Source organism: Oncorhynchus keta, chromosome 23 (genome assembly GCF_023373465.1).
Source record: "Oncorhynchus keta strain PuntledgeMale-10-30-2019 chromosome 23, Oket_V2, whole genome shotgun sequence".
Lineage (NCBI taxonomy): Eukaryota > Metazoa > Chordata > Actinopteri > Salmoniformes > Salmonidae > Oncorhynchus > Oncorhynchus keta.
This window is the reverse complement of record NC_068443.1, coordinates 5,920,685-5,941,961: the sequence shown is the minus strand read 5'-3', so window position 1 is coordinate 5,941,961 and position 21,277 is coordinate 5,920,685. Positions and strand designations below refer to the sequence as shown.

Here is a 21,277-nt window from a genome sequence, read left to right as displayed (position 1 = left end):
CGCTAGCAGGCTTTTAGCATAGCCTCTTTTCCAACCCTGCTGGCTTACCTCTACTAGGATGAATACTGGTATTATATATGGACACAGTAAGGTGAAGGATGAATACTGGTATTATATATGACACAGTAAGGTGAGGGATGAATACTGGTATTATATATGGACGCAGTAAGGTGAAGGATGAGTACTGGTATTATATATGGACACAGTAAGGTGAAGGATGAAGCAGGTCTAATTGCGTTATATATGGATACAGTAAGGTGAAGGATGATTACTGGTATTATATATGGATACAGTAAGGTGAAGGATGAAGCAGGTCTAATTGCGTTATATATGGACACAGTAAGGTGAAGGATGAAGCAGGTCTAATTGCGTTATATATGGATACAGTAAGGTGAAGGATGAAGCAGGTCTAATTGCGTTATATATGGACACAGTAAGGTGAAGGATGAAGCAGGTCTAATTGCATTATATATGGACACAGTAAGGTGAAGGATGAAGCAGGTCTAATTGCGTTATATATGGATACAGTAAGGTGAAGGATGAAGCAGGTCTGATTGCGTTATATATGGATACAGTAAGGTGAAGGATGAATACTGGTATTATATATGGATACAGTAAGGTGAAGGATGAAGCAGGTCTAATTGCGTTATATATGGATACAGTAAGGTGAAGGATGAAGCAGGTCTGATTGCGTTATATATGGATACAGTAAGGTGAAGGATGAAGCAGGTCTAATTGCGTTATATATGGATACAGTAAGGTGAAGGATGAAGCAGGTCTAATTGCGTTATATATGGATACAGTAAGGTGAAGGATGAAGCAGGTCTAATTGCGTTATATATGGATACAGTAAGGTGAAGGATGAAGCAGGTCTGATTGCGTTATATATGGATACAGTAAGGTGAAGGATGAAGCAGGTCTAATTGCGTTATATATGGATACAGTAAGGTGAAGGATGAAGCAGGTCTAATTTGCGTTATATATGGATACAGTAAGGTAGGTCTAATTGCGTTATATATGGATACAGTAAGGTGAGGGCCGTTGTGCCTCTCCTCCGTTTCCGTTCCTCTAAGAGGGTAATGATTCATGAGTCCAGCTCACTCCTCCCTCGTCCCTAAGGCTGCTGGGAGGAATAGCTGACATTATCTCGTCCAAATGGGTTTGAAAACGCTGCCGGCCAGGTCGAACAAGGCGTGTGTGTGTGTGTGTGTGTGTCAACCAAGGCGAGGGACTGATTTATAGCGCAAGATGCTGAGAACAGTTATCCGCAGCTTCCTTCCCTGGCAGCAATGGTGTAGTGTGTTTTTTTTCCTCTCCTCCTTCTCTGTGCGGCTAAGGTTCAAGTTTATTCCAGCCATGTATTTGTGAAGGTAAAGAAGGAGAAAAACACTACTCGTTGGAATTTATGACAGCAAAGTTGTTGTGGATTTGCCGCCCAGCCGCCGGCGTGGAAAGTAGTGTTTTCAAGTGTCAGGGACAAGGATAAGCCATTTTTGGTGACCTTTATCTTTCTCTGTCAAGAGGTATACTGTGGGGCCTTGCACTTGAGGTTAGTAGAAATAATGTCTCTGGGAAAATAGGAAATAACTCTTTGGGTTTTAAATCTTGGGATCGGAACACCTCATTGGTTCAAATGGTGGGAAATGCTCTCGACTTCAGATCAAATGTCTACCAAGTATTATACCTAGAAAAAAAGAAAAAGGTTTCTCGGCAAAAAAAAAACGATAAAAAAGAAAAAAAAATTAGTGGGAAGGAAAATAGCCTTTTGTTTTTTAGTATGGCGGTTGGTTGGGATGTTTGTGTAATTGCTTGCAGCTGCCAGAGGAAAAGAAGAGAACACGGAACACCGAGAAGCATGAATTAGTGAAGGCACTCCTATTGGCTGTCCTCCTAGCCCTCACATATCACCAGAATCATTCTTCTAACGAGGAATTCAGATTGCTATCGCTGTGCTCGAATGGATGATTGGGATGATGACGTATTGGGTCACTCAGTCAAAAGGAGACCTATTACAGACTGGATGCATTTTTTGACTGAGTGGTTTACAGCTACATTGTCCTGAACCCCAAGGCAACAACAATGGTTACACTTCTAAACTATTGACCAGAACACCGTTTTTGATTTCTGTTGGCTCTCGTTGTCCTTCTAGCCTTCACTAAATCATTATTCTTAGAAGAAGGAATTCATATTGATCTTGGACGGTCCATGTATCTGTCAGAAACCTATTGTTGACAAAGTGCTTAACAACCACAACCGCCATAACAACCTCCACCACCTTGATCAACCTTAAACAACCGCCTCGATCAACCTTAAACAACCACCTTGATCAACCTTAAACAACCACCTTGATCAACCTTAAACAACCACCTAGATCAACCTTAAACAACCACCTTAATCAACCTTAAACAACCGCCTTGATCAACCACAAACAACCACCTTGACCAACCTTAAACAACCGCCTTAAACAACCACCTTGATCAACCTTAAACAACCGCCTTAATCAACCGCAACTACCTTGATCAACAAAACCACCTAGATCAACCACAACCACCTTGATCAACCTTAAAAAGCCACCTTGACCAACCTTAAACAACCACCTTAAACAACCACCTTGATCAACCTTAAACAACCGCCTTAATCAACCGCAACTACCTTGATCAACAAAACCACCTAGATCAACCACAACCACCTTGATCAACCACAACCACCTTGATCAACCTTGATCAACCACCTTGATCAACCTTGATCAACCACCTTAATCAACCTTAAACAACCACCTTAATCAACCTTAAACAACCACCTTAATCAACCTTAAACAACCACCTTAATCAACCTTAAACATCCACCTTAATCAACCTTAAACAACCACCTTAATCAACCTTAAACAACCACCTTGATCAACCTTAAACAACCACCTTGATCAACCTTAAACAACCACCTAGATCAACCTTAAACAACCACCTAGATCAACCTTAAACAACCACCTAGATCAACCTTAAACAACCACCTAGATCAACCTTAAACAACCACCTAGATCAACCTTAAACAACCACCTTGACCAACCTTAAACAAACACCTTGATCAACCTTAAACAAACACCTTGATCAACCACCTTAATCAACCTTAAACAACCACATTGATCAACCACAACCACCTTAATCAACCACAACCACCTTAATCAACCACAACCACCTTAATCAACCACAACCACCTTAATCAACCTTAAACAACCACCTTAATCAACCACCTTAATCAACCTTAAACAACCACCTTAATCAGCCTTAAACAACCACCTTAATCAACCTTAAACGACCACCTTGATCAACCTTAAACGACCACCTTAAACAACCATAATCTACCAAAGTGTTGCTCCAACAGTGTTTGTTTTGTTTTTGTTGTTATGAATGCCATCCCATTGACATCTGAGTCATTTAGCAGGCACTCTTATCCAGAGCGACTCAGTGAGTCATTTAGCAGGCACTCTTATCCAGAGCGACTCAGTGAGTCATTTAGCAGGCACTCTTATCCAGAGAGACTCAGTGAGTCATTTAGCAGGCACTCTTATCCAGAGCGACTCAGTGAGTCATTTAGCAGGCACTCTTATCCAGAGCGACTCAGTGAGTCATTTAGCAGGCACTCTTATCCAGAGCGACTCAGTGAGTCATTTAGCAGGCACTCTTATCCAGAGAGACTCAGTGAGTCATTTAGCAGGCACTCTTATCCAGAGAGACTCAGTGAGTCATTTAGCAGGCACTCTTATCCAGAGAGACTCAGTGAGTCATTTAGCAGGCACTCTTATCCAGAGAGACTCAGTGAGTCATTTAGCAGGCACTCTTATCCAGAGAGACTCAGTGAGTCATTTAGCAGGCACTCTTATCCAGAGAGACTCAGTGAGTCATTTAGCAGGCACTCTTATCCAGAGAGACTTGCAGTTAGTGGGATCGTTCAAGATCCTTCTTGAACAGGTAACATTCCAGTGTTGTTTTTCCTCTGAATCATTTGGATACGCCTCGTAACACACACGCCTCGTAACACACACGCCTCGTAACACACACGCCTCGTAACACACACGCCTCGTAACACACACGCCTCGTAACACACACGCCTCGTAACACACACGCCTCGTAACACACACGCCTCGTAACACACACGCCTCGTAACTCACACGCCTCGTAACTCACACGCCTCGTAACTCACACGCCTCGTAACTCACACGCCTCGTAACTCACACGCCTCGTAACACACATGCCTAGTAACTCACACGCCTCGTAACTCAAACGCCTCGTAACTCACACGCCTCGTAACTCACACGCCTCGTAACTCATAACGCCTCGTAACTCACACACCTCGTAACTCACACGCCTCGTAACTCACACGCCTCGTAACTCATAACGCCTCGTAACTCACACACCTCGTAACTCATAACGCCTCGTACCTCATAACGCCTCGTAACTCATGACGCCTCGTAACTCACACACCTCGTAACTCACACGCCTCGTAACTCACACGCCTCGTAACTCATAACGCCTCGTAACTCATAACCCTCGTAACTCATAACGCCTCGTAACTCATAACGCCTCGTAACTCATAACGCCTCGTAACTCATAACGCCTCGTAACTCACAACGCCTCGTAACTCACACACCTCGTAACTCACACGCCTCGTAACTCACACGCCTCGTAACTCATAACGCCTCGTAACTCATAACGCCTCGTAACTCATAACGCCTCGTAACTCATAACGCCTCGTAACTCACACACCTCGTAACTCACACGCCTCGTAACTCACACACCTCGTAACTCACGCCTCGTAACTCACACGCCTCGTAACTCATAACGCCTCGTAACTCATAACGCCTCGTAACTCACACGCCTCAACTCACACGCCTCGTAACTCATAACGCCTCGTAACTCATAACGCCTCGTAACTCATAACGCCTCGTAACTCACACACCTCGTAACTCACACGCCTCGTACCTCATAACGCCTCGTAACTCACACGCCTCGTAACTCACACGCCTCGTAACTCATAACGCCTCGAAACTCAAACGCCTCGTAACTCACACGCCTCGTAACTCACACGCCTCGTAACTCACACGCCTCGAAACTCACACGCCTCGTAACTCATAACGCCTCGTAACTCACACACCTCGTAACTCATAACGCCTCGTAACTCATAACGCCTCGTAACTCACACACCTCGTAACTCACACGCCTCGTACCTCATAACGCCTCGTAACTCACACGCCTCGTAACTCATAACGCCTCGTAACTCATAACGCCTCGTAACTCATAACGCCTCGTAACTCACACGCCTCGTAACTCACGCCTCGTAACTCACACGCCTCGTAACTCACACGCCTCGTAACTCATAACGCCTCGTAACTCACACACCTCGTAACTCATAACGCCTCGAAACTCAAACGCCTCGTAACTCACACGCCTCGTAACTCACACGCCTCGTAACTCACGCCTCGAAACTCACACGCCTCGTAACTCATAACGCCTCGTAACTCACACACCTCGTAACTCATAACGCCTCGTAACTCACACGCCTCGTAACTCATAACGCCTCGTAACTCACACACCTCGTAACTCATAACGCCTCGTAACTCACACACCTCGTAACTCACACGCCTCGTACCTCATAACGCCTCGTAACTCACACGCCTCGTAACTCATAACGCCTCGTAACTCATAACGCCTCGTAACTCATAACGCCTCGTAACTCACACGCCTCGTAACTCACACGCCTCGTAACTCACACGCCTCGTAACTCATAACGCCTCGTAACTCACAACGCCTCGTAACTCACACGCCTCGTAACTCACACGCCTCGTAACTCATAACGCCTCGTAACTCATAACGCCTCGTAACTCACAACGCCTCGTAACTCACAACGCCTCGTAACTCACACGCCTCGTAACTCATAACGCCTCGTAACTCATAACGCCTCGTAACTCACACACCTCGAAACTCAAACGCCTCGTAACTCACACACTCAAACTCAAACGCCTCGTAACTCACACGCCTCGTAACTCACACGCCTCGTAACTCATAACGCCTCGTAACTCACACACCTCGTAACTCATAACGCCTCGTAACTCACAACGCCTCGTAACTCACAACGCCTCGTAACTCACACGCCTCGTAACTCATAACGCCTCGTAACTCACACACCTCGAAACTCAAACGCCTCGTAACTCACACGCCTCGTAACTCACGCCTCGAAACTCACACGCCTCGTAACTCATAATGCCTCGTAACTCACACCCTCGTAACTCATAACGCCTCGTAACTCACACGCCTCGTAACTCATAACGCCTCGTAACTCACACGCCTCGAAACTCACACGCCTCGTAACTCATAACGCCTCGTAACTCACACACCTCGTAACTCATAACGCCTCGTAACTCACACGCCTCGAAACTCACACGCCTCGTAACTCATAACGCCTCGTAACTCACACACCTCGTAACTCATAACGCCTCGTAACTCATAACGCCTCGTAACTCACACGCCTCGTAACTCACACACCTCGTAACTCACACGCCTCGTACCTCATAACGCCTCGTAACTCATGACGCCTCGTAACTCACACGCCTCGTAACTCATAACGCCTCGTAACTCACACACCAGGTCTGAGGCCTCAGCTTTACTGTTACATCAACAACCAACTGACAGAAAGTACAATTATATTAAACCATGGAGCAACTGCTATGTTTTCACATCATGCATGTCCTTTCCTGCGATTGTGCTCTTGGGCGCGTGTGTCCCAAATGGAAGCCTATTCCCTATGTAGTGCACTACTTTAGACCTGGACCAATGGGGCTCTGGTCGAAAGTAGTGCACTACATAGGGAATAGGGTGCCATTGGGGACGCACCCGGTTACTTTTTCTTTCAGACGGAGCATTGGGGGCGCTTCAACTGGAACAAATACGGAGCTTAAAAACTCTTAAGACTCCCAATCAAGGTTCCACAAAGCGGATCTGACTGACTTGGTGGAGCATTGTAAATGTACAGAGACAGGGAATGTTTCAGCCTACATCACCTGTCTACAGCGTTGCTGCGACTCTCCTGTACTGCAAAAGAACTGGAAAACGGCCAGATGTCTGTCTCACATGAAAGCAGTCTGGAGCTCCCTCTAATTTTTCTGTTTCTCTCTTCCTCTCTCTCCCTCCTCGTTCTCCCTTCCCCCTCGTTCTCTCTTCCCCCCTCGTTCTCTCTTCCCCCCTCGTTCTCTCTCTCCCCCCTGTCTTTTTCTCCCCCCTCATCGTTTTCTCTTCCCCCCTGTCTTTTTCTCCCCCCTCATCGTTTTCTCTTCCCCCCCTGTCTTTCTCCCCCCTCTCGTTCTCTCTCTCCCCCTCGTCATTTTCTCTTCCCCCATCGTTCTCCCCCCCCATTCCCCCCGTCTTTTTCTCCCCCCTCGTCGTTTTCTCCCCCCCCCTCTCAATTCAATTCAAGGGCTTTATTGGCATGGGAAAAGTGTTTAAATTGCCAAAGCAAGTGAAATATATAATAAACCAAAGCGAAATAAAACAATACAAATACAGTAGTAAGTTCCAAAAGAAAAAAGACACTTTAAATGTTATGTACAAATAGTTATAAAGTACAAAAGGGAAAATAAATAAACATAAATATGGGTTGTATTTACAACAGGTCATAAATCTTGCTGCTGTGATGGCACACTGGTATTTCACCCAATATTTATGGGAGTTTATCAAAATTAGGTTTGTTTTCAAATTCTTTGTGGGTCTGTGTAATCTGAGGGAAATATGTGTCTCTCTGTGGATTCTTCTATTTGTGTTCTGTCTTGTTCTCTTTTTGTTCTGTCTTGTTCTCTTTGTGTTCTGTCTTGTTCTCTTTGTGTTCTGTCTTGTTCTCTTTGTGTTCTGTCTTGTTCTCTTTGTGTTCTGTCTTGTTCTCTTTGTGTTCTGTCTTGTTCTCTTTGTGTTCTGTCTTGTTCTCTTTGTGTTCTGTCTTGTTCTCTTTGTGTTCTGTCTTGTTCTCTTTGTGTTCTGTCTTGTTCTCTTTGTTCTGTCTTGTTCTCTTTGTGTTCTCTTTGTGTTCTCTTTTTGTTCTGTCTTGTTCTCTTTTTGTTCTGTCTTGTTCTCTTTGTGTTCTGTCTTGTTCTCTTTGTGTTCTGTCTTGTTCTCTTTTTGTTCTGTCTTGTTCTCTTTTTGTTCTGTCTTGTTCTGTCTTGTTCTGTCTTGTTCTCTTTGTGTTCTGTCTTGTTCTCTTTTTGTTCTGTCTTGTTCTCTTTGTGTTCTGTCTTGTTCTCTTTTTGTTCTGTCTTGTTCTCTTTGTGTTCTGTCTTGTTCTCTTTGTTTTCTGTCTTGTTCTCTTTTTGTGTTCTGTCTTGTTCTCTTTTTGTGTTCTGTCTTGTTCTCTTTGTGTTCTGTCTTGTTCTCTTTTTGTTCTGTCTTGTTCTCTTTGTGTTCTGTCTTGTTCTCTTTTTGTTCTGTCTTGTTCTCTTTGTGTTCTGTCTTGTTCTCTTTTTGTTCTGTCTTGTTCTCTTTTTGTTCTGTCTTGTTCTGTCTTGTTCTGTCTTGTTCTCTTTGTGTTCTGTCTTGTTCTCTTTTTGTTCTGTCTTGTTCTCTTTTTGTTCTGTCTTGTTCTCTTTGTGTTCTGTCTTGTTCTCTTTGTGTTCTGTCTTGTTCTCTTTTTGTTCTGTCTTGTTCTCTTTGTGTTCTGTCTTGTTCTCTTTGTGTTCTGTCTTGTTCTCTTTGTTTTCTGTCTTGTTCTCTTTTTGTGTTCTGTCTCTTTTGCTTTTTGAAACAGTTTGGGAATCACGAGGAGGAGACCTGGTTTTTAAATAGCATATTAATCAGTGTCTAAGAATCCCTCTTCCCTCATTATGTTGTTTAGCTTAACTAGGCCTATCTTCTGAACCCTTCTGTCCGGTCCCCTGTTAGCCAGCTCACCTTCTCCGAGCCTGAATGTTGATGTTTTTAAACGGGGTACTTACAAGTGGATTATTTCAAAGGCTACGTGTCAGACGGATCTTTATCTAGTGGTTTTGACTGGCTGGCAGCTTGAGTGGGACGTGCTCTGTTTTCCATCTGCATGTTTATTAGGCTGCTTGTGGTTTCCTTGACCACCTTGCCATTCCGTGCTGCTGTGCAGTCAGTGACTACGTCCCAATGACACTCTATTCTCTCTGTGGTGCACCACTAGGCAGGCCACTTAAGCAATAAGGCCCGAAGGGGGTGTGGTATATGGCCAATATACCACGGCTAAGGGTTGTTCTTAGGCACGACACATCGTGGAGTATACCACAAACCCCAGAGGTGCCTTATTGCTATTATGAACTGGTTACCAACGTAATTAGAGAAGTAAAAATAACTGTTTTATATACCATGGCTGTCAGCCAATCAGCATTCAGGCCTCGAATCACCCAGTTTATAATAAGCTATATATTACGCTCTGTCTGAAGTAAAAGGATGAGCCCTGAATGGTACCTTATTACCTATAGTGACCCGGGTCAGAAGTACTTTAGGGTAGAGCTGGGAAGCAACATGGACCTCACCAGCTGATAGATATTATTGCGGTACTTAGGTGCCAATACGATATGTATTGAGATTCTCACCATTCTCTATGTATTGTGATTTCTATACTGTGTTTTTACTGTGATTCCATGGTAAAAACATGTTGTTTACCATACAGGAAGCTATTCAGACCCATGGACTTTTTCCATATTTTGTTACGTTATAGCCTTATTCTAAAATGGATTCAATAAATACAAATCCTCAGAAATCTACAAACAATACCCCATAATGACATCACAATACCTCATAATGACATCACAATACCCCATAATAAAAAAGATAAAACAGGTTTTTTAGTAATGTTTTAAAACAAATATATCATATTTATATAAGTATTCAGACCCTTTGTTATGAGACTCTAAATGGAGCTCAGGTGCATCCTGGTTCCATTGATCATCCTTGAGATGTTTCTACAACTTGATTGGAGTCCACCTGTGGTACATTCAATTGATTGGACATGTCTATATAAGGTCCCACAGTTAACCGTGTATGTCAGACCAAAAACCAAGCCATGATGTCGAAGGAATTGTCTGTAAAGCTTAGAGACAGGATTGTGTCAAGGCACAGCTCTGGGGAAGGGTACTAAATATTTTCTGCAGCATTGAAGGTCCCCAAGAACCCAGTGGCTTCCATCATTCTTAATTGGAAACATTTTGGAACCACCAAGACTCTTCTTAGAGCTGGCTGCCCGACCAAACTAAGTAATCGGGGGAGAAGGGCCTTTGTCAGAGAGGTGACCAAGAACCCGATGGTCACTCTGACAGATCCCTTGTTTCTCTGTGGATATGCGAGTACCTTCCATTAGGACAACCATCTCTGCAGCACTCCACCAATCAGGCCTTTATGGTAGAGCCAGACGGAAGCCACTCCTCAGTAAAAGGCACATGACAGCCCGATTGGAGTTTACCAAAAGGCCCCTAAAGACTCTCAGACCATGAGAAACAAGATTATCTAAATGCCAAGCGTCACGTCTGGAGGAAACCTGGCACCATCCCTACGGTGAAGCATGGTGGTGGCAGCATCATGCTGTGGGGATGTTTTTCAGAGGCAGGGACTGAGGGACTGGGAGACTAGGCAGGATCGAGGCAAATATAAACAGAGCAAAGAACAGAGAGATCCTTAATGAAAACCTGCTCAAGAGCGTTCAGGACCTGAGACTGGGGCGAAGGTTCACCTTCCAACAGGACAACGATGCAGGAGTGGCTTCGGGACACATCTCTGAATGTCCTTGAGTAGCCCAGCCAGAGCCAGGACTTGAACCCAATCTAACATCTCTGGAGAGACCTGAAAATAGCTGTGCAGCAATGCTCCCCATCCAACCTGACAGAACTTGAGAGGATCTCCAGAGAAGAATGAGAGAAACTCCCCAAATACAGGTGTGCCAAGCTTGTAGCGTCATACCCAAGAAGACTCGCTGTAATCGCTGCCAAAGGTGCTTCAACAAAGTACTGAGTAAAGGGTCTGAATACTTACACAAATATGTTATTTCAGTTTTTTGTATTGTTTATAAATTAGCAAACATTTCTAAAAAAAAAACGTTTTCGCTTTGTCATTATGGGGTATTGTGTGTAGATTGATGAGGGGGGACAAAGGCTGTAACGTAACAAAATGTGGAAAAAGTGAAGAGGTCTGAATATTTTCTGAATACACTGTACATCTGTTGATAAGGGGCAAGAGAGAGCAATTAGAAAATTTGTTTTGATACAAAAATAAAAAAGTGCTGAAAACAAATGATTTATTTTCCTATTTAATTAAGAAGAGTTTTGGTGCAGGTACAGCCAACTAGCGCAAAAAATAATATTGCAATATTGTCAAAATTATACAATATATTGCACAAACAAATATCCCGATATGTGACTATTTTTTCCCAAATCACTACTATATAGGGCTGGCTAGCTAACAGACAGTATGGTGGGCTGGCTAGCTAACAGACAGTATGGTGGGCTGGCTAGCTAACAGACAGTATGGTGGGCTGGCTAGCTAACAGACAGTATGGTGGGCTGGCTAGCTAACAGACAGTATGGTGGGCTGGCTAGCTAACAGACAGTATGGTGGGCTGGCTAGCTAACAGACAGTATGGTGGGCTGGCTAGCTAACAGACAGTATCCTGGGCTGGCTAGCTAACAGACAGTGTGTCGGGATGGCTAGCCAACTGGCAGTGTCCTGGGCTGGCTCGCTAACTGGCAGTGTCCAGGGCTGGCTAGCTAACAGACAGTATCCTGGGCTGGTTAGCTAACAGACAGTATGGTGGGCTGGCTAGCTAACAGACAGTATCCTGGGCTGGCTAGCTAACAGACAGTATCCTGGGCTGGCTAGCTAACAGACAGTATCCTGGGCTGGCTAGCTAACAGACAGTTTCCTGGGCTGGCTAGCTAACAGACAGTGTGGTGGGCTGGCTAGCCAACTGGCAGTGTCATGGGCTGGCTAGCTAACTGGCAGTGTCATGGGCTGGCTAGCTAACTGGCAGTGTCCTGGGCTGGCTAGCTAACTGGCAGTGTCCTGGGCTGGCTAGCTAGCGGACAGTTTGCTGTGCTGGCTAGCTAGCGGACAGTGTGCTGGGCTGGCTAGCTAACTGGCAGTGTCCTGGACTGGCTAGCTAACTGGCAGTGTCCTGGGCTGGCTAGCTAGCGGACAGTTTGCTGTGCTGGCTAGCTAGCGGACAGTGTCCTGGACTGGCTAGCTAACTGGCAGTGCCCTGGGCTGGCTAGCTAGCAGACAGTTTGCTGGGCTAGCTAGCTAACGGACTGTGTGTTGGGCTGGCTAGCTAACAGACAGTGTGGTGGGCTGGAGTAGGCCTACTACAGTATGGAGTACTTAACCATTGGGAGCGTTAATAGCTGTGTGTTACAGTGACTTCTGTGATGTTTATGGTGAAAATGCCATTAAAACATTCTGATACAGATTAGTTTGTATTTTTGTCCCATTAGTTTGTTTTTTTGTCCCATTAGTTTGTATTTTTGACCCCTTACAATCAAAGCATACAGTAGTAGCCTAGAAGTCAATCCAATGCTTTTAAATGATTATTATTTTAACATTAATCGCAATTTGAACAAATGAACTACTGCCATTAACTCTTAATTGTTTTAGTAGTTGGATAGCCCTAGTGATCATATATGAAGTTGACATTTACTACCTATAGATTAGTTTATATGAACCATATGCAACTTGGACCTTTAAAAAAAATACTTTGAGTATAATTCAAAATGTAATAACGTGTTCATTTTATATAAACTATTTATTCATTGAATTTACAGAAAATGTGCTATATTATGATTTATACCGTTATCGGGATATGAGAGTTTGGCCATATCGCCCAGCCCTAGGCTGCACGTATGAAAGTCATATTTTTTTCTGATTATACATTATAAGCACCAATGCATTAGCCTGGCCTATAAGCTCCTTGGCTAGTCAGAACACGGGAACCCAAACCGGCTGTGCGTGCGCCATCTTGTGCTATCATTTATGTACATACATTTATTTATGTACATACATTTATTTTGTCCCCCTACACCAAACGCGATCACGACACGCAGGTTAAAATATCAAAACTAACTCTAAACCAATTACATTAATTTGCGGACAGGTCGAAAAGCATTAAACATGTAGGGCAATTTAGCTAGTTAGCTTGCACTTGCCTGCTAATTTGTCCTATTTAGCTGTTGCTAGCTAAATGGATACTGTAATGGCATTGAATAGAAAACTACAAAACCAACAAAAAAAACTACTTCCTGAATGGATTTTTCTCAGGTTTTCGCCTGCCAAATCAGTTCTGTTATACTCACAGACACTATTTTAACAGTTTATCCAAATCTACCAGTTATATGCATATCATGTACTCTAGGCCCGAGTAGCAGGCCATTTAATTTGTGCGCGCTTTTCATCCAAAATTCCAAATGCTGCCCCCTACCCTAAAGAAGTTAAAGCTTCGGGCATTAGAAACGTGTGCTTACAATTTCAGATTGAATTGACTATAGGAAAAAAATAACTGTCTATGGATGCGAAGAATAAAGAGCTTTTAAAACAACAATGTTATGAATTCCACAGAAGACGATAACAAAAGATCAGCCAGGTTTGAGTCCGTGTAAAATAAAAAAAATAAAATAATAAGCTGTAGTCTAGGCTACTGATTCATGTTCTTCAACATCAACCAATCACAAGCCGCTGCTACTACTAGAATCGGGATTGTTGAATAAATAAATGTTTGCTTAAATCTTTTGACCTGAGAACTTAAATAAAAACAGTAGCTAAATGGATTGGATTGTATGTCCTGTTCTAATTAAAATCATTGTGAGAAGTTAGTTGAATCAAGAGGCATTCAGCCATGGCCTTGTAAACATTTATTTTGGTTCGCTAGCTAGCCAAGGTTAGCATAACTAGCTAGTTACTTCTGTACAAATAGTTTTTTTGCTGTTATCTAAAGAAACGCCAGGGAATGAACTTTCTGCAAAGTTTCCTTGAAAATAGTTGCTCAAAGCCGTGCGCATAGAGTGCACCACGATAGAGACAGACAGCGCTACTGAGACCTACTGCACATAGCACGAGTTTAGAGCGTGTTTGTGTGTTGCGCTTAAAAGCGTCCGTGTGGAAACACTTGCCCTTTAAAAGGGTCCGTGTGCTGAAGAAATAGAGATGTGATTTAATGGTGTACATAAAATAAAATAAAAAATAGATCACAAAAATAGATTTGGACCCAGAAGGGTTATTCCTATGCAAGTCCATATTTTCATACTGTAGCTTCTGTGCATAACAGGGCTGTGTATGTGTATATATATGTGTATGTATGTGTACATATATATATATATATATATATATCTATATGTGTTAAAACTGATGTACGATCACACTGAAAAAGATTTGATTCCACCTAGAAGGGTTATGCAAAGGTAGGTCATATTTTTTTGTGCTTAGCGAGGGACTTTTCCCGGAAGCAATTCAACTTTTATGTCTCATCTCACCTTTAATTCAAGTCATTACCCTTCCCACATGAAAAAACACATTATCGTTCAGACACGGAGGGGGGAATCTAAAACATACAATAAAAATTTTGGAATCAATTTCCTCTTTTTTTTGGATGTGATTAATTTCCCCCTCAGTAAATATGGCCGTTCATGCACAGAATACTGATCACAGAGGCTTTGTCCCAAATAGTACTACATTCTCTACATAGTGTACACTACTTGACCAGCCCTATAGGCGTAGCTTGTTTTACTTCTGCAGGGAGGAAGGGAGCGGAGGCCTGAGGGGAAAATTTAAATGACCTTAATCTAAAACGGGGCTAAATGGGGAGCAGACACAAGCAATTTGTTTTATCTTTTCTTTTTGAGACCGTTTCCATATCAACCTGATGGATCATCCATTAATCCTTTTCACGCGTTCTTAACAAACTGTTTTTTCTCACACACTCCGAGAGCCATTACCCCTTAGGCTACGTCCCAAACGACACCCTGCTCCATAAACAATGCACTACTTTTGACAAGAGCACCAACGGGCCCAGGTGAAAAGTAGTGCGCTTATATAGGGGGAATAGAGTGGCATTTTTGGGACACACATGTAGTCTGGGTTTTATCGATCACAAGATGGCTGACATTAGCATTCTGCACCATGGCATTTCGTAGGTAGCCCCCCCCCCCCCTTCCTTGTCATCATATTCCTGGGGGGGTTTGCCTCCAAAAAAACATTTTCAAATCTCAGCAGCGAAGACAGCACTGACAGGTGTATTTGTGTTAGTCTACTGGCAGTGGGTGGGAAGAAGTCCTAGTTGGAAAAGTCAAGGTCAAGCCACTCTGACAAAGCAGTTGAAAGTTTTCAGGGCTTCAGTTGAAGAGCATCTGCAGAGTGGCAGGGAATTGGTCCCATTGTGAACGAAAGCCCTTTCTAAATGTTTCTTGCCCTCTTGGAAGAGAGGACATTTTTTAAAGAGGCTACACAATTCTCTTAAGCTGAAGCTGAATGCTCATTCTTTTCAAGACCGCTTCAATCTTGTGGCCGTTGACACTTGAACCCCCCCCCACTGCCTTTTGATTGAAGTAAAGGGCAAGTGTGAAACTGGCAGTCGTGGACAAAGAATGGATGGTGATGGCTCAGGGGCACTGAGCCTATTGCTTTACCTCACATTAACTCATCACGTCTACACATTTCTGCTGCAAAATGTTGCAGCGTAGATGAGAGTTGTAATGCATCTTTTTTTTCCCCCGGAAGGTGCTATTGACAAATGTCAAGATCTGTATTGCTTCTTGGAATTTTAGGATGGAATTCCACAGGGTCTTTCTAATTTACATGCAGCATAGCCATAATGCCTGTCACTTTTCTGCTGCCATAATTCTTATCTCCCACCTTCTTTCTACCTTGTGTACCAAGCTGAAGCACTTTGATTTGAAAGAAATGTGCAGACGTTTACATTTTTATCAGCAGACAGAAAGAAAGAACCCGAAGTAACTAAACAAACAAACATCATGGTCCATCAAGTTACGTAAAAGTACCGATTAAAAAAAAAAAAAAAATTTAATTGAAAAATTAATTGGAATTCTAATGAGCCTAGCTCTCTCTGAGGCGAAAGCTCTTGAAGGGATGTGGTTTCTTATCGGTCGAAGGGAGAACTAAAACCCAGACGCAGCCTGGGCTAAGTGAAAGACGTGAGGGTTATTAGCTCACTGAGTGACTGTTGAAAGTGAAAGTCTCTTTTTCTCATAAGGAGGTTGAGAACTTAAGTGCAGGCAGTAGCAGAGGAAATTAGGTCCACATAATTGTCCTGAGCAATTTTCTGAAGATCATTCACGCAGATTTGTTTTTTAGGGGACTAGACTTGTCTTGTTTTTAGGACCCGACATTCTGTTCGTGTGCATTTTTCTAAAATCATTGGACTAGACGGTCCTCCATCATCCATTAATCCTTTTGACGCGTTCTTAACAAACTGTTTTTTCTCACACACTCCGAGAGCCATTACCCCTTAGGCTACGTCCCAAACGACACCCTGCTCCATAAACAATGCACTACTTTTGACAAGAGCACCAACGGGCCCAGGTGAAAAGTAGTGCGCTATGTAGGGGAATAGAGTGGTCCTTGGTGTGAGGGGATCCACAAGTCGTAGAATTTCTCCCCCCTAAAACAACACCTGCTGAACAAACAAAGAATGATTCATTAGATGAGCAGAAGATATTTGCGGTCGTCTGCATATTCATTCGCTGCTGATTTATCCCATTACTGTGCCGTCGATTAGCATTTACAGCAGCATGCATGCATGGCATAATGGTCAAGGTCTATGTGGACGTCCTCCAGGCTCTGCTGTGTCCACCAAGCATCCCAATGAGGCGTCTCGTTCTCTCAGGGGAGATATTGATCAGCTGAACAGATAAAAGCTGCTGGAATCAGCTGGTGGCGTCTGTTAGACGAAGAGCCATGCCCAATTGGGAGGATGGACCAGGGCACTGATTAGCCTAACCAAAAGAGAAGAAAGATCAACATGGCAAACACGACTGATTATAACCATAGAAAAATACAGACATAAAAGGGCACTGATTAGGTCATAACCAAAGAAGATGAAATAACAGATGTGCCAGGGAACTGATTAGGTCATAACCAAAGAAGATTAAATAACAGATGTGCCAGGGAACTGATTAGGTCATAACCAAAGAAGATGAAATAACAGATGTGCCAGGGAACTGATTAGGTCATAACCAAAGAAGATGAAATAACAGATGTGCCAGGGAACTGATTAGGTCATAACCAAAGAAGATGAAATAACAGATGTGCCAGGGCACTGATTAGGTCATAACCAAAGAAGATGAAATAACAGATGTGCCAGGGCACTGATTAGGTCATAACCAAAGAAGATGAAATAACAGATGTGCCAGGGCACTGATTAGGTCATAACCAAAGAAGATGAAATAACAGATGTGCCAGGGCACTGATTAGGTCATAACCAAAGAAGATGAAATAACAGATGTGCCAGGGCACTGATTAGGTCATAACCAAAGAAGATGAAATAACAGATGTGCCAGGACACTGATTAGGTCATAACCAAAGAAGATGAAATAACAGATGTGCCAGGGCACTGATTAGGTCATAACCAAAGAAGATGAAATAACAGATGTGCCAGGGCACTGATTAGGTCATAACCAAAGAAGATGAAATAACAGATGTGCCAGGGCACTGATTAGGTCATAACCAAAGAAGATGAAATAACAGATGTGCCAGGGCACTGATTAGGTCATAACCAAAGAAGATGAAATAACAGATGTGCCAGGGCACTGATTAGGTCATAACCAAAGAAGATGAAATAACAGATGTGCCAGGGCACTGATTAGGTCATAACCAAAGAAGATGAAATAACAGATGTGCCAGGACACTGATTAGGTCATAACCAAAGAAGATGAAATAACAGATGTGCCAGGGAACTGATTATGTCATAACCAAAGAAGATGAAATAACAGATGTGCCAGGGCACTGATTAGGTCATAACCAAAGAAGATGAAATAACAGATGTGCCAGGACACTGATTAGGTCATAACCAAAGAAGATGAAATAACAGATGTGCCAGGGCACTGATTAGGTCATAACCAAAGAAGATGAAATAACAGATGTGCCAGGGCACTTATTAGGTCATAACCAAAGAAGATGAAATAACAGATGTGCCAGGACACTGATTAGGTCATAACCAAAGAAGATGAAATAACAGATGTGCCAGGGCACTGATTAGGTCATAACCAAAGAAGATGAAATAACAGATGTGCCAGGGCACTGATTAGGTCATAACCAAAGAAGATGAAATAACAGATGTGCCAGGGCACTGATTAGGTCATAACCAAAGAAGATGAAATAACAGATGTGCCAGGGCACTGATTAGGTCATAACCAAAAAAGATGAAATAACAGATGTGCCAGGACACTGATTAGGTCATAACCAAAGAAGATGAAATAACAGATGTGCCAGGGCACTGATTAGGTCATAACCAAAGAAGATGAAATAACAGATGTGCCAGGGAACTGATTAGGTCATAACCAAAGAAGATGAAATAACAGATGTGCCAGGGAACTGATTAGGTCATAAACAAAGAAGATGAAATAACAGATGTGCCAGGGCACTGATTAGGTCATAACCAAAGAAGATGAAATAACAGATGTGCCAGGGAACTGATTAGGTCATAGAATAAGAAATAACCCAATGTCAAACTGGCATACAAAGGGAAAACCGTATCAGTAATCTAGGCCTGGTGCGTATTGTCTCGGCTTAATCAGAAGCATGTCATCGGTTATGCAACAATAAGATAATTATGTCTGTCAGATCTGTTAGATTGTAATTAGTCTGAAGTTTTAGGGGGAAAAGTAGGCCTTTCAACTTCCTATAAAACTTCCTCATATTCCTAGTTATTCATCTTCTTTGCTTCCCGGTCGTGTTCCGTTATAGTTTCTGCTCTAATCTAAGTTTTTTTTTTGTTTTTGTGTCACGGATGTTAATTACAAACAAATGTTTGTCGCTAATAAAGACTTCCAGGCATCAGCCTGGTTTGATAAATGGGTGATGGGTTATAATGTGATTTACTGGCTCACAGAGATAGTATGTTGTTTTGGTTTAAGTATATGACTGTGATGTATGTTGTACAATTTATTCTTCTCTTATCTCTAACTATTGTTAAGTCTATAACAGGGTCCCATTGGGTTTGTCGTCGAACAGCTGTTTTTCCACATTAACTTCCTAGCTTCCATCCATGGATTTACATGGGTTTACATGGATTTACATGGGTTTACATGGATTGACATGGATTTAAATGGGTTTACATGGATTTACATGGGTTTACATGGATTGACATGGATTTACATGGATTGACATGGATTTAAATGGGTTTACATGGGTTTACATGGATTGACATGGATTGACATGGATTTAAATGGGTTTACATGGGTTTACATGGATTGACATGGATTTACATGGGTTTACATGGATTTAAATGGATTTAAATGGGTTTACATGGGTTTACATGGGTTTACATGGATTTACATGGATTGACATGGATTCAAATGGGTTTACATGGGTTTACATGGATTGACATGGATTTACATGGGTTTACATGGATTTACATGGGTTTACATGAATTAACATGGATTTAAATGGGTTTACATGGGTTTACATGGATTGACATGGATTTACATGGGTTTACATGGGTTTACATGAATTAACATGGATTTAAATGGGTTTACATGGGTTTACATGGATTTACATGGGTTTACATGGATTCACATGGGTTGACATGGATTTAAATGGGTTTACATGATTTTACATTGATTTAAATGGGTTTACATGGGTTTACAAGGGTGCAGTTCTAGACTGTAATGTGCACTATTTGCCCATTTTTAAATTTGGAATGTAGCAGTGGGTGGAAACTAAGTATATGTCCCAAATGGCACCCTATTCCCATAGTGCACTATTTTTTTTTGGACCAATTCCTGGTTAAAAGTAGTGCACTATATAGGGCTCCATTTGGGACACAAGATCTAAAAGCTTAAAATGGTGTTTTCTCATCCAGATGTGATGAGAGAGAATCTAATGATAAATCTGACTATGAACCCCCCCAAAAAAAAAGCCTGAATGACCGATTTTGATCTGGCACCAAAATAGACAATAAAAGATGTGAAATGAACGTTTGTGTGTGTGTGTGTTTTTGTCGGTTCCAAAGATATATCAGCCATTAGGAACAGCAGCAGAGCCATTAGTGTTTGATTTACACCCCAAGTGACACCCTATTCCCTATATAGTGCACTACTACGACCATATTCCCTATATAGTGCACTACTACGACCCTATATAGTGCATTACTACGACCCTATTCCCTATATAGTGCACTACTACGACCCTATATAGTGCATTACTACGACCCTATTCCCTATATAGTGCACTACTACGACCCTATATAGTGCACTACTACGACCCTATATAGTGCACTACTACGACCCTATATAGTGCACTACTACTTCCCTATATAGTGCACTACTACGGCCCTATATAGTGCACTACTACGACCCTATTCCCTATATAGTGCACTACTACGACCCTATATAGTGCACTACTACTTCCCTATATAGTGCACTACTACGACCCTATTCCCTATATAGTGCACTACTATGACCCTATATAGTGCACTACTATGACCCTATATAGTGCACTACTACGACCCTATATAGTGCACTACTACTTCCCTATATAGTGCACTACTACGACCCTATATAGTGCACTACTACGACCCTATTCCCTATATAGTGCACTACTACGACCCTATTCCCTATATAGTGCACTACTACTTCCCTATATAGTGCACTACTACGACCCTATATAGTGCACTACTACTACCCTATTCCCTATATAGTGCACTACTACGACCCTATTCCCTATATAGTGCACTACTACGACCCTATTCCCTATATAGTGCACTACTACGACCCTATTCCCTATATAGTGCACTACTACTTCCCTATATAGTGCACTACTACGACCCTATATAGTGCACTACTACGACCCTATATAGTGCACTACTACTACCCTATTCCCTATATAGTGCACTACTACGACCCTATTCCCTATATAGTGCACTACTACGACCCTATTCCCTATATAGTGCACTACTACGACCCTATTCCCTATATAGTGCACTACTACGACCCTATTCCCTATATAGTGCACTCCCCCCTTCTCCCCCAACAAGATTTAGATGCAAGTGGCTGTTCCACTGGTTGTCATAA

The 21,277-nt window shown here is 42.6% G+C and overlaps 1 protein-coding gene and 2 long non-coding RNA genes across 26 annotated transcripts; 2 read left to right on the top strand and 1 right to left on the bottom strand.

Annotated features, from left to right (window-relative positions):
• Positions 1 to 206: 206 nt before the first annotated feature.
• On the top strand, positions 207 to 3,470 carry LOC127911104 (uncharacterized). Of its 3 annotated transcripts, none has more exons than XR_008077607.1 (3): positions 207 to 257; positions 714 to 870; positions 918 to 3,470. It is a non-coding gene; the product is annotated as an uncharacterized LOC127911104 (long non-coding RNA). The 3 variants fall into 3 exon arrangements; XR_008077608.1 differs by lacking the exon at positions 207 to 257 and adding an exon at positions 547 to 635 and having other exon boundaries at positions 683 to 870; XR_008077609.1 differs by lacking the exon at positions 207 to 257 and adding an exon at positions 602 to 682 and having other exon boundaries at positions 730 to 870.
• Positions 3,471 to 7,575: 4,105 nt separating this feature from the next.
• On the bottom strand, positions 7,576 to 9,109 carry LOC127911133 (trichohyalin-like). Its single transcript, XM_052477396.1, has 2 exons — positions 9,102 to 9,109; positions 7,576 to 8,804 (listed from the first exon to the last, which is right to left on the bottom strand). Exons 1-2 carry the CDS (start codon positions 9,107 to 9,109, stop codon positions 7,739 to 7,741), a joined length of 1,074 nt encoding a protein of 357 aa, XP_052333356.1. The 3' UTR covers positions 7,576 to 7,738.
• Positions 9,110 to 13,609: 4,500 nt separating this feature from the next.
• On the top strand, positions 13,610 to 20,038 carry LOC127910915 (uncharacterized). 22 transcript variants are annotated; one of them, XR_008076768.1, is made up of 5 exons: positions 13,610 to 17,214; positions 17,362 to 17,508; positions 17,558 to 17,851; positions 18,195 to 18,390; positions 18,440 to 20,038. It is a non-coding gene; the product is annotated as an uncharacterized LOC127910915 (long non-coding RNA). The 22 variants fall into 22 exon arrangements; XR_008076756.1 differs by having other exon boundaries at positions 17,313 to 17,508; XR_008076761.1 differs by lacking the exon at positions 13,610 to 17,214 and adding an exon at positions 17,999 to 18,096 and having other exon boundaries at positions 17,221 to 17,508; positions 17,558 to 17,753.
• The last annotated feature ends 1,239 nt before the right edge of the window (positions 20,039 to 21,277 follow it).